At 43.2% G+C, this 13,401-nt stretch overlaps 1 protein-coding gene across 4 annotated transcripts in view; it reads right to left on the bottom strand.

The window, feature by feature from the left end:
- Nucleotides 1-13,401, bottom strand: part of TTLL4 (tubulin tyrosine ligase like 4) — a 42,097-nt gene that overhangs the window by 18,908 nt on the left and 9,788 nt on the right. For 3 of the 4 annotated variants that reach the window (XR_008667032.1, XM_055345615.1, XM_055345616.1), the window contains exons 2-4: nucleotides 2,208-3,797; nucleotides 1,236-1,345; nucleotides 813-876 (exon numbers count right to left, since the gene is read on the bottom strand). Coding sequence is in view for 3 of the 4 variants with exons in the window: in XM_055345615.1 (XP_055201590.1) it covers nucleotides 813-876; nucleotides 1,236-1,345; nucleotides 2,208-3,715 (1,682 nt within the window). In the remaining variant the exon portion in view is untranslated. Of the gene's footprint in view, nucleotides 1-812; nucleotides 877-1,235; nucleotides 1,346-2,207; nucleotides 3,798-9,273; nucleotides 9,292-13,401 lie in introns of those variants that run through there. The other variant, XM_055345617.1, reaches the window with a different exon arrangement.

Below are 13,401 nucleotides of genomic sequence, written 5' to 3'. Positions count from 1 at the left end.
AGTAGTCAAGAAAATAATCTAGGTTTAAGCTGGAGGATTTTTAATTCAATTTCAATTTTATTCAATTCAATTCAATTTTATTATTAAGGTCAATGTCAACCTTATTTCCCCTAATAACACTAACCTCAGAAGGAAGCATTTCAAAAAGCTCCAGTGAAGGGCATACATATCTCAGAACTGCATCTGACAGTGGGGCACGCTGATAATGCAAGGTGGCAATTACTCTCATGTGGGTGGCCAAATATCATGTTTCTCCATTGGCTGCTTATCAATCTTCTAAGCACTTCTTGAAATCCTTTTCTTTTTACTTGAACAATTTCTTGGAAACTAAAGGCCAAAACACAGCCTAAGAAACATGGTCCTTGGAAACTAAAGGCCAAAACACAGCCTAAGAAACATGGTCCTATTTTTAAGCCCAAATGGTAAAATATGCTTCTGGTCCCTTCCACTGGTCCTTGTTTGAAAAATAAAGTCCCAAATGTAAAAATCTGGTAAAAATGAGTTATAGTTAACAGGGCCATTAATGACTTAGGTGATTAATCTTTTCATAATTTTTTTTAAGTATTTACTTATTCATTTGAAAGAGAGAGATATCGAGCGAGTAGAGGGTGTGTGAGGGAGAGAATCTTCAAGCAGACACCCTGCTGAGTGCAGAGTCCAAAACAGGCCTTGATCCCATGACCCATGAGAATGATGATCTAAGCTGAAACCAAGAACTGGACACTCAACTGACTGAGCCACCCAAGTGCCTCTCTCTTTATAATCTTAAAGAGACTGCAAATGAGTCTGTACCAACAATGGACAGTACTCACCGAGAGATCACTGCTACTGACTCACCAGTGGAGACAGCACTGAACGAAGAGCACTCAGAGTCTCCTGGAGGGGAGAGAGCAGAGAAGTTCGACTAGGAGAGGCTGCTACTCAAACTCACCAAGCCTAGGCAGCTCTTCCTTGGGACATCTTGGCTCAGCCTTCCTGAAGAGCCAGGAACATCACCCTGCCACCTTGTACCACCTTCTGTGATCTTGGCAGCAGCACGAAGAAAACAACACTGGTGGGCAGCAGGGCTAGCGAATCAACTCCCCAGAAACCACGACCACCCTAAGACCCACAAGCAGATGGGGATGGTAGGTAATAAAGCAAGTCAAGGTCCCAGTCAGTATATAACTGTCAGCCCCCCTCCGTCTCAGGTGGTGACCACTTCCCAGCTGGAGGGGAGAGAGTCCCTTACTCACCTTCCTCCTCTTCATTTTCATCATGGCTACAGCAGTCCTCCAAACCATCTACTAGCTCTTCTTCTAGATCTTCAGCCTCACCCAGGTCTGGCTGGAGGTCTGCAGCTGAACTATAAGAAAGAATCATGCCCCCGCCCAGTCCATGAGAGAAGTCAGTTAGATTCTCATTCCTTCGTCACCTGCCAGTGTTCATCTCCCTCCACTTGCCAACCTGCTGCCTCTTGCCTAGATCTCACAAGTCCTTTCGGCCTCAGAACTTAGGTCTAGTCACAGCTCTTCAGCTCTACAGCCCCTATTGTGCAGAGAGGCACTCTGTCTCCCATCTTCTCTGAAATCCCTCATAGCACTTCAGTGCAAAATTCTACATGCGAAACGCCATTAGTGAATGGTCATTGATTTCAAGGGTGCCTAGACCTCTGAGAATTCAAAACAAGGCCTCGGTGGACCAAGGTTACAGAGATGTATGAGGGCACAAGAGAAGGAACCCAGTTTGTATATGCCCTAACTCTGAAATGATTGTCAAACAAGGAATGAGAGTCTGAGTTAGTTTGGAATTAAGAAAAGTCACAGGCCCCAACATGTTTGGTATTATTTCTTCCTGGTTATAACCTAAAGCAGGGTCAACAATCTCTTTCTCTAAAGGACTAGGTAGTAAATCTTTTCAATTTTGTGGGCCAGTTTGTTGTAACTATGCACCCCTACCCGTGTGTAACAGGAAAGTAGCCCCAGTTAGCAGTGAATGAATGTGTGAGGCTGTGTTTCAATAAAACTTTATTTATAAAAGCAGGCAGCAGCCAAGATTTGGCCCACATGCTGGTCTAGTTTGTCTACCTCTGCCCTATAGTGAAAACCAAAATTCCAGGACAGCCAAAAAAATAAAACCAAACCTTCAAAGACTTAGGTTCAGTGCCACCAAATTACGGCATATATGTTCTACTGCTCTAAATGAATCATAAACTTTCTCTAACTTACCCGATATCCCTGGCAGGGAAGTCCGGCCCTCTGGCTTCCGTAGGCCCCTCCTTCCCAAGTTGGCCCAAGTGGATGGAAGAGAGGCGGGTGGCCACATCAGCTACACCCAGGGGCTGAGGAGGAGCAGGTGGCTCGGGAGTTTTGTTTTCTCCAGGTGGTGGGGAGTCAATGGCAGATCCACAGGCAGGGCTGCAGCTGAGCGTGCTGGCATGTGAGGCAAGGAGGTGAATGCTGATGCGTTTGGTACAGAAGACTGTACCGTCCAGCTCCAGGGTGTCCGAGGGGCTGAGCAGGGTCCTACTGTTTGCCCCAGCATCCTCCTGGGGGAACTGCTGGCCTACGGTGGGAGGTTTCCACTGCCGGTTCCTGTTGAGGAGCTCACACTGCAAGCTGGGGTTCATGAAACGAGATTGTTCCAACTGGCAGCCTTGCCTTGGCTTCTTCTCAAAGCCTCTTGCGGTCAATTTCCTCACCGCCTCAGTGAACCTAACCTCCCTGGTCAGAGCCTGAGAAACAAAGTTGCCATCCAGGCCACAAGGATGTGGCTCTGCTCTTGTGGCTAAGTTACTCCGGTTATACTGAGGAGAGGCAACACTGGTGGTCAAAGTGTCTAAGGAGCTAGGGGCAGAGAGGGTGCCAGGGGCAAGGGCATCATCTAGGATAGCGCCATTGCTCTTGGGTACCTTGTGTTCGACAGGCTGGAGTGCACAGTCTCCGGTGCCCCCTGAATGATGCCAGGAAACAAGATGGATCTTGGGTGAGGATACGGGCTTCAGGCCCTCTGTGGCCTGCGATAAAGGCACTTTAGTGCTATTTGGCCGCATGAAGGAGTTGTTATTTAGCATGGGCTTGTAGGAGGAGGAGAGTGGAGATGGGATCTTCCCTGAGATGGCAGCAGCCAGGCACTTCCCCGAAGGGTTCTCCCCAGCCGCTCCCAGTGAGAGGTACCGATCTGTGGATGAGGACGCCATGGGCTGGGCCATGGGGGACACCGTGAAAGAAGGGGCCTTATTGGCAGTGAGTCTGACAGGGAGGCCCTTGTGAGGGAGAGAAAAAGGTGTTTTCTCCGGCAGGCTTGAGCGCAAGCAGAAAGACTCCAGCTGCTGGTAGGGTTTGTGCCTGTGGCTGGAGCGGCGGTACAGCAGCGTGCTGCTGAACAAGTCTGGGAGGGAGCGCAGGTAGCAGGAGCTGCCGTGGCCTGCGATGACAGCTGAGTGCCCCGAGCTACACAGAGTGCCCGGGCAAAAGAAATAGGCTGGCTGGGATGGGACACCCAAGAGGCTGGGGCCCAACCCTGCTGAAAGCGTCCCTACGTGCTTTCTCTCCAGCTTCCAGATTGGCTTCACCTGCTGATGGGCCTGAGCCCAGGCTCTGCCCTCAGAGGCTTTCTCCGGTGGTGGCGGGGCAGGCGCCGTGTCTGAGGGGCCGCTCTGCTTTAAGCTGTTTCCCCGGTGGAGGCCAATATTGTAGTGCTCTGTTCTCGCTGAGGCCATGAGGGGCCCCATCATGGCCACATGGCCTCGTGGCCCAAATTGGAGAAGGTGCCCCGCACCTCCAGGAGTAGCAGCTGCATCCTTGAAATCCGTCAGCCTGAAGGGAAGAGAAGCCATTGGGGATGTTACAGTTCCAGGAGGATGGACGCCGTGCTACTGGGGGCCTCAACTAAGCAACAGAGCCACACCTCTGTCCCTCCTGGGCAACCAGCTGTGGCTGTCACTTAGGACCCCGAGAGAAGAACAGTAGATCCCTACCATGTTTTCAGTGGTCTTCCTGCTGCCCTCAGGCCATCAAAGCCGGCTTCATCAAGGACTGGGAGTTTTAAGACTACTGATGGGTCTGCTCATGTGTCCCCACTCCCTCGAGCTCTGCTCTCGCTCCAAAGAACAATACAGCTGTCTCACCATCCATGACTTCACTGAGTGGCTTTCTTTTCTCTCCTAACCCTGGTGTGGCTTGAAATAAGGCAAGGCTGGGGGTGCCAGAGAAACCAGCCAATATCTTCCTCCTCACCAACCAATTCTGAAAGGTCAACGGTCACTAGAGAAACATATTTTACATCTACTCGTCCCTGACCAACTCTCAGCAGCCCCTACTGTAGTCTGCTTTTCATAGCGAAGTGTGACAAGTCAAGATATAAGCAGAGAAGTCCCCTGCCAACCTCTGGAGTTCACCTGGAAGCTGAGACAGTGATTTCACCTCTTCAAGCATCTTGCCAGCTATAGGGACTTAAATCCCATCACACATGTTGGTGGGGAAAAAAAAAAAGAAACAAAATGGAACTGGATGCCAACATTATTTTACTTAAAGTGATCTTATTTCCAGCAGCCACAATGGGCCAGGAGAGTTCAGGGAATAGAACATAAGGGAAGAAGGAGAAGGATCACCCCAAACCTCAGATGTCAGTTTGGGCTCATCTCAGGGGGGAGGGCCTGTCTTACACGTTCCCTCATTCAATGTTTCCTCTAAAGCAAAACCTCTGAACCAGCCAGTAATTCTGAATTCCAAACAGTCCATTAAGCACGGTCATTTACTGTCTAAATCAAAGTCATAAAACCATCTTCAGTTTTCACAAATGACAAAAAACAAGACTCTTCTATAAGAAGTCATTCATCTGGGATAATTCTGAATGGAATCCTGGCATCCTTACCAAGCAAGCAATTTTGCAATGGCTAGGCAGAAAGAATTAGCAGAGAATTTTTTGGTTCAAGTTACTTTTAAAACACACATTTCGATGGGGAGAGGACCTTGTATCTTGATGAGACTAGCTGCCAAGGAAGACCCCCGATTTCTGTCTATATCTCTAGGAACTGTGGGTGTCGTCTCTGCACAGAGAGCCTGAAGAAGGCACATGATGTCATCCTCTTTTCCTACGAAGGAAACTACATGGATTCTTTCTAAAGGAGAGAGAGTACTAAACCACAACTGATTACTGCCAATATTCAATACAACAGTGGGCTAAAAACAGCCTACGTTCTAGGACTAGATTTTGATGCCAATAACCTCAAATTAAGGACACAGAAAATGGACCTCACCATGTCCCAACTACAGAGTTACGGTGCAGGGGATGTTACACTCTGTGTGTTTATGGTAGGGAAGCGCACACAAGAGAAGAGTCAAAGCCCGCCAGGGACTTTACAAGACCACACACGTGTGTGTTGTATACACTCAACAGATTCACAGTCCCAACTCACATAGTTCCTCTTTCGGGAATCCACATTTTACCTACCAATGCAATCCAGCAGAAACATCAAAGTGATAGGAGAAAAGGGGCAGGAAATGAAAATGGACTGGTAGGCCTGAAAAATACCGTCCTCGGGGCTCCTCATGCATATCCCGCTATCTCAGACCTTCATGCCTCTGTAAGTGCTACTCCCTGGAGTCCTTCCTTCTCTTTCCCCAGACTTAAAAGTAATCAGCTTGAATATCACCTTCTCCAGGCAGCCTTCCCGGGCTCTCCACTTTGAACAGGATGCCTCATCTGCGTGTATGCCATTGTCATTGCTTCTACTACACTGAACTTGAGTAATGTGCTACTCAACTGACCAGGAGCAACAAGCTGTTTCCAGCAGTGGGTGGAACACAGTAAGTGCTCAATATTCTGTTGAATGAATGAATAAACTGAAGAAGTTCGGTAAATGAAGGGGAAACACAGGAGCAGTGATGAATACTAATTTGGGCACCTAAAAAATGCCAGGTACTGTGGTAGACACTTTACTTCTGTTATCTTATTTAATTCTCACAAAAACCTTACATTCAATTTATTGACGATGAATCCAAGAATCAGAAGAACTAAGTAACTCTTCTATAATTAAACAACCAATAATGAGTGGTGCCTAGATTAAAACTCAACTTTGCCTGACTCCACATGCTTCTTAAATAGGAATGAAACACATGCTTAGTCCCTGTCCCCTCAATTATCCTTAAGTTTCAGGGACAAGACAAAACCCAGGCTGGACACACTCTCCCATTTATACTGAGGCCCTTTGTGGATGAAGCTTGTAAGAGCATGTGTTCTCATTAGCACTGCAGCCAACCCCACTTTCCCCTTTTGTCATGGATGCCCACTGCACAGGACTCCAGGGCTGGGTGAAAAGAACTCTTCCATTCTCTCTTTTGTACACACCATGCAATGTCTGCCTCTCTGCATCCTATCACATAAATCCTCAGTTCCAGGAAAATCGAATGTGAGTGGCCTAGCATCTGGCTGGCTTGACTTCGAATCCAAATGAGGAAGAGGGAAGCAAAGAATACACTCCTTCCCTCTTCAGAGCCTGCGAGTAGCCTGCTCCCAGGCAGTGTGTGAAGCAGGCCACCTGGGCAAGTGCCAAAGTAAAGTGGGTTTTCCTGACTAACGAGATTCTAAATCTTGTATGTTTTTGCAAAGGCTGTTTCCCACTCCTTGTTTCCTCTCAGAGTCCCCATGATGTGGAGGATGGCAACTTAGGAAAGAGCCATCTGTCTTCCTAAAGAAGCATTATCTGGACACAGGGATCAAGGAGACAAGAAGATGGCTCTGTAAAAATCTCTTTTGGGGAAAGAGCTCCATCACTAGTAAGAGACAGCCGAGGTTGGCTAAGATGGCTGTCAGGAACTGCCAAGCAAAACAAGTCTGTTGTGGCAGATAATCTACGCAGAGCAGATTTGAGAACATGAAGTAAACAATACCGCTCATAGCAGTACCACATACAAGTGTTCCAACCTGGTATCACAGTTTCTGGCTCAGGAGTAGTGTCTGGTTTACACGAGGAAATGGCTGCTCAAAGCAAATTTCTTCCTTCTCTTTAGAGATTCTTGATGAAATCAAAACCCTATGTGAAGAGGAAGCAGGATCTAGCTAGAAAATTCGGGCAACCTGGATCCCAGGAACCTCTGATTGCTGCCATAGGTCACCTTTTCCCACATGTGGCCCTTAATAGCATTGCCACTCAAGTGCCATGGAATGACCCCATCTTCCTAAAGGAATGAGGAATGACAAACTTAAAAAAAGTATTAGAAGGTCTAAAATATAAGAAGTAGAGGAATTCAGAAAATAGTTGCAAAATACAACACACTAGAATAGTGGTTTCTGCCATAAAGATGAAGTCTAGATAATGTCTGCGGCCAGACCCCACAGACAGCATATACTCATAAGGCTGTTTTTCCATGAGGTCATAAAACCTGTCCCTGTAGTATATACCCTGGGCTCCTGACACAATGTCTGTGAGATCCTTCTCCCCACCTCCTTCAAATTTCTAAGTGCACTGTGACAACATACACTTGGTGTGTCTATGTGTGTGTGCCTTTGAATCTCAGAACAGGCTGCCCATCTCTCAGGAAATATTTTAGGATGAGACACTGAAGGCAAGAGAACAAGAAGGAAAAGTATTTATATATGTAGGAGGCCTCACAGGTTGGAAGCCTTGTTTTAAAAACACCCAACTGAAGCAAACCTAGAGTAATTGGTGATTATATAAATTAAAAGATTCACAAGTCCCATTATTTTCATCCAATTTACATATATTTTTTTTTAGCCATATATGGCCACTACTTAAAAATAAGCAAGGGAATTCATACTCTCTCTGACTAAGCCTAAAGGATACACCATCAGTTGACCCTCCAATCGAGAGCTTGGGAGGAACTTACTTTAGGAGCCAACACAGTGACCTCATCTGGAAAAAAGTATTTTGAATAATCTGACATATTTCATAGAGCTATTAATCTTACATCTTTCTTGCTCCTACACATTATCCCTGGGGAACAGGAGGACTTCAGGAGTGAACAGGGGCTACAAACACTATGTTACTGCCCCACAGAGTTCTTTAGAAGCAAACAAGCCTGTTTCTGGTGAAGTTCCTCAATCAAGGTCCAAACAGGAAAATGCCAGCTGAAAAGAAAGGTTAGTTTAGGGCAGAGCAGCCAAGGAGTGAGTTCTTTGGAAGGAAAGTCTCTTTGAAACAGCTCTCAGAATATTTGAATATGTTTATGCCAAAACACAGGTCTGGGTGGCCCAGTTGGTTGAGTGTCCGATTCTTGATTTCAGCTCAGGTTTTGATCTCAAGGTTGTGTGTTCAAGCTCTGTGTTTGGCTCTATGCTGGCCATCAAGCCTACTTTTTAAAAAAATCAAAACAAACACACACCAAAGGTCTGGCAGATATCTCGGGGAGAGGGTTGAAACAAAGATAGGGCAGGGGCAGGGGCCACTTTTCCAGTTTACTTGTTTAATCTTTCAAAACAAACAACAAACGACCACATGTTACTTGAGTGAAGTATTTCAGGAGTCTCCAGGGCACTACTACTAGTCACAACCATGCTGGGCCAGCAGTTACCACTCCTTCATAACTCATGTCAAACAGAGCTCTGATGAATAGTGAAATCATTCAATGCTGAAACCAGACAGCTGGAACGTTTGGGAAAAGACGAGAGGAAGTACCATAACCCCCACTGGGTAGCAGTGAAATCAAATTAGAAAATTCAAATAGAGCACACTGCATGGTCCACACTAAACAGTCAAGAGATGGTGTTATCATGCTCATTATTACCAGCACCAGATGATCTAACTTTCTCCCCTCAGCCCTTCTCAACCTTCCATGAAGAGGGGTGGAGAGGGGGACACACATGGAGAAGGCAACAAGTATTCCACTGCAAAATTTCAGCTAGTACAAATGTTCTTTTATAAAAAGACACAGTAGTCTAGTTATCTGGAAACTTCTGTGAAATTTATTATATTACCAGTAACTGGGTTTTTCAGTAGCAGGTCAGCTTGGCACTAAAAAACAACTGAAAAGTGCTCTAGGATATACCCAGAGAAGATGCTGGCTTCTGGCGTTTAGAGTTTTTACATAACTAGGTGGTTGGGATTTCTGAAAACACTGAGTGAAGAGTTAAAAAATGATTGTTACTCACCTACTGATCACTACATACCGTTTGTCAATAAAAGGAACCAAGGAACTGGAGCTCCTTGGAGAACTGGGGCAGGGAAAGCATCAGATGAGCCTGACTGTCTCTTATGCTGCAAAAATTTCTAAAAACTAAGGAAATACTCAAATTTTGATAGAAATATATTGTAAGATCATAGAAATAGCTCACCTCACAGTTAACAGTAAAACACTAGATGCTTTCCCTCTAAGATCCAGAATAAGGCAAAGATGTCTACTCATTTCTATTCGACATTGCTCTAGAAATTCTCACCTGTGCAATGAGGCAAGAAAAAGAAGTTAAATGCATGTAGATTGCAAAGGAAGAAGTAAAACTATACTTATTTGCAGGAGACATCATCTTGTACATAGAAAATCCGGGTATCCCTGGGTGGCTTAGTGATTTAGCGCCTGCCTTCGGCCCAGGGTGCGATCCTGGAGCCCCAGGATCGAGTCCCACGTCGGGCTCCTGGTGCATGGAGCCTGCTTCTCCCTCTGCCTGTGTCTCTACCTCTCTCTCTCTCTATGTCTATCATAAATAAATGAATAAATATTAAAAAAAAAAGAAAATCCTAAGAAATCTACAAAAAAAAACCATTAAAATAAGCAAGTTTAGTAAAATTATAGGATACAAGATCAATATACAAAAATGGATTTTTCTCTACACTAACAAGTAAAAAATGAAATAAAAGAAACAATTCCCTTCACAATAGCATCAAAAAGAATAAATACCTAAGAATAAACTTAAAAGAAGTACACCAAAAACTATAAAACACTCCCAAAAGAAATTAAAAAGTTACATAAATGGAGGGATATAACATGTTTATGAATTGGAAGACTCAATATTATTAAGATGGCAATTCTTCCCAAACTGATCTATGGAGTAAATGCAACTCCTATCAAAATCTCAGCAGGCTCTTCTGATCCTAAAACTTATATGGAAATAGAAAAGATCGAGAATAGCCAAAAACAACTTTGAAAAAAAAAAAAAAAACAACCTTGAACTTATACTACCTGATTACAATACTCAAGATAAGGTAGTATTGACATAAGAATAGATATACATATAGATAGATAGATAGATATAGATAAATATATATTTATTTAACCAAATAGAGTCTAGAAAGAAACCCTTACATTTATGGTCAATTAATTCTCAATAAAGTTGCCTATGTAAGGATAACCTTTAACAAATGTTAGAACAAGTGGATATCCATGTACAAAAAAATGAATTCAGACTCTTACCTTACACCATAAACTAACTCAAAATGGATAAGAGAACTAAACATAAGACTAAAACTATGAAACTTGTGGCAGAAACATAGGAGAAAATGTTTATGATCTTGGGCAATGGAAAAATTTTAAGAGAAAATGTGGTAACCGTCCAGCTGTTAACTGGATTATATCACAATGAAGAATTTAGAAAAACACAAATGAGAGAATAAAAAGAAAAATGGGAGAAAATATTTGCAATTATAAAGGACCTATATCTAGAATATGCTAAGAATTCTCACAACTCAATAAGATGAAAACAAACCCAATTAAAAAAATTTTTAAATAGGCAATGTGAGGGATGCCTGGGTGGCTCAGCGGTTAAAGCATCTATCTGCCTTTGGCTCAGGTCGTGATCCTGGAGACCCGGGATCAAGTCCCACATCGGGCTCCCTGCATGGAGCCTGCTTCTCCCTCTGCCTCCGTCTCTGCATCTCTCTCTCTGTGTCTCTCATGAATAAGTAAATAAAATCTTTAAAAAAAAAAAAGGCAATGTGACTAAGAAGCACATGAAAAGATGATCAATACCATTAGTCATTAGGGAAATAACAATTAAAACCACAGTAAGATACTACTACACATCCACTAGGATGGTTATAATCAAATGGATAATAGTAAGTGTTGACCAGAGATGGAGAAATTGGAACTTTCATACATTAGTGATGGGAATGTAAGATGATACAGCTACTCTGAAAAACAGATTGGCAGTTTCTTCAAAACTATAATATATGATGACCCAGCACTTCTACTCCTAAGTACCTACCAAAGAGAAATTAAAGCATTATGTCTAAACACTTATACACAAATATTTATACCAGCATTTTTCTTAATAGGCAAAAACTAGGGATAATCCAATGTCCATCAACTGGTAAAGGAATAAACAAAATATGATACATCCATATAATGGAATTCTGCTCAGCAATAAAAGGCAACAACCTGGATTAACCTCAAAAACATTCTGCTAAGAAAAAGAAGCCAGACATGAAAGACTATTCTGTAGTATTCCATGATTCCATTTTTATAAAATTTCTAAAAAAGACAAAATTATAGATAGAAAGTAGATCAGTGCTTGCCTGAGGCTGAGGGTAGGAACAAGGAATGACTATAAGTGGAGACGAGGGAACTTTACGGGGTGATGAAAGTGCTCTAAAACCAGATGGTGGTGATGGTTGCACAAATGTACAAACTTACTAAAACCGATCAAATTCTACTTTTATAGTGAATGAATCAATTGTATGGTATGTAAATTATACCTCAGTAAAGCCATTAAAAGTGGAAGGGAAAAAAAGGACAGAGGAGCCAGCTTAAAAGAGGCTCCTTCTAACCAAATCTGGGACAATCTGAGCAGCAGAAGAAATGAGTATCAGACTATGTAAAACAAGAATCCATGAATCCATAGTGATACAAATAAAGAAAAGGATGAATGAATAAATGGGAGAGAAGGAACAACACTCCCTTACAACAGAATTCCAACTGTTAAGAATAGAAAATCACCACTGGCCACCACCCTGGTAATAACTGCTTCAGGCAAAACTCATCAGTGGATCCTAAAATTGGTGAGTGAAAGTATATTGGAAAATGGGATAATTATATTGTCTCAAAATATCTCTCCACAAGATATTTGTTAATTATGAAGGAAAAAAAAAACAGAACTTGGGGCGCCTGGGTGGCACAGACAGTTGAGCCTCCGACTCTTGGTGATGCTTCAAATCATGATCTCAGGTTTGTGAGATCAAGCCCCACATCGGTTCCACACTCAGGTCAGAGTCTCCTTAGTTTCTCTCTCCCTCTTCCCCTCCCTGCCACGCATGTGCATGCTCTCTCTCAAATACATCTTAAAAAACAAACAAAAAAACATAACTTTACAGTAGAAAAATCAGGCAGACGCTGCCATAATCAAGTGATCTAAGTTCCCATCATCAGTAAGAGCACAAATTGGCATTTATGCACCTCATTATGACTCACTGAAGGACACACCATCACATCTGTGATTCCCTGACCTAAATGCACCATCTGAATACAGGGAAATATCAGACAAGACCAAATCAAAGGTCATTCTACAGAATAACTGGTCTGAACTCTTCAACTGTGTCAAGCTAGTGAAAGACAGAGGCTGAGGAACTATTCCACTTAAAGGAGACAAAAAAGGACAACCAAGTTCAATGTGTGCTCCTAAAACAAAGGACAGTGACAGGACCATTGACCATATCTGAATAAGGCAGATCTAGCAATAACATTATAGTTACAGTATTAATTTCCTGATTTTGATGAATATACTGTGGCAATTTAAGAGGATATATTTGGTTTGGGAAACATACAGGGGGTTTTTAGGAAATATTCAGATGTAAAGAGGTTTTGTGCCTGCAACTTACTGTCAAATACTTCAAAAAAAAAAAAAAACAATTCACGGTTCATATATGAATAAAAAAGCAAGGGTGGTAAAATATCACATCAACATTGGATAAATGTGGGTAAAAAGTAAATAGGAATTTTTTTGTACTGTTTTTGCAGCTTTTTTGCAAGTCTGAAATTTCAAAATAAGAAAGTTAAAAAAAAATTACTACTACTTAAAGGGGAGTTTTGTTTTCCTCAGGCCAAGAGGCAGGCAGCATACAGTCACCTTCAACTCTTCTGCGGAAGTGAACTGGGAGGAATGGATTTTACCAGGGAATGATTCCAGCCAATGAAGCAAGACCTACTCCTTGCTCCATTACCTGAAGGAGGCTTGACTGGGGATCCACCTGTCATCACTAAGGTATAAGAACAAAGGTCACATGCCTTGTGAAGGGCCTCCCCAGAACATAAGTCTTTTCAGTGTAGCTACCTTAATATGAACCAGCCACCCAGCATACTCTGCTCTCATGTGTGAGTGAATTTGCAAACTTCGGCTTAAGGGGAGTTCGAAGAAGAAGGCAAATACCAGAGACTGGAAGATACAGTTCAACACACTTTCTCTGGAGCCCATCAACACAGAATCTCGGGGGATGTCTCCAATTTTTAGGGGAGAAATGCTGTTTAAACCTGATTC

The sequence above is a fragment of the Nyctereutes procyonoides genome, unplaced genomic scaffold, assembly GCF_905146905.1.
Source record: "Nyctereutes procyonoides isolate TBG_1078 unplaced genomic scaffold, NYPRO_anot_genome, whole genome shotgun sequence".
In the NCBI taxonomy this organism is placed as follows: Eukaryota; Metazoa; Chordata; class Mammalia; order Carnivora; family Canidae; genus Nyctereutes; species Nyctereutes procyonoides.
Note: the sequence above shows the minus strand (reverse complement) of the source record. Positions and strands in the feature narration are given on the sequence as shown.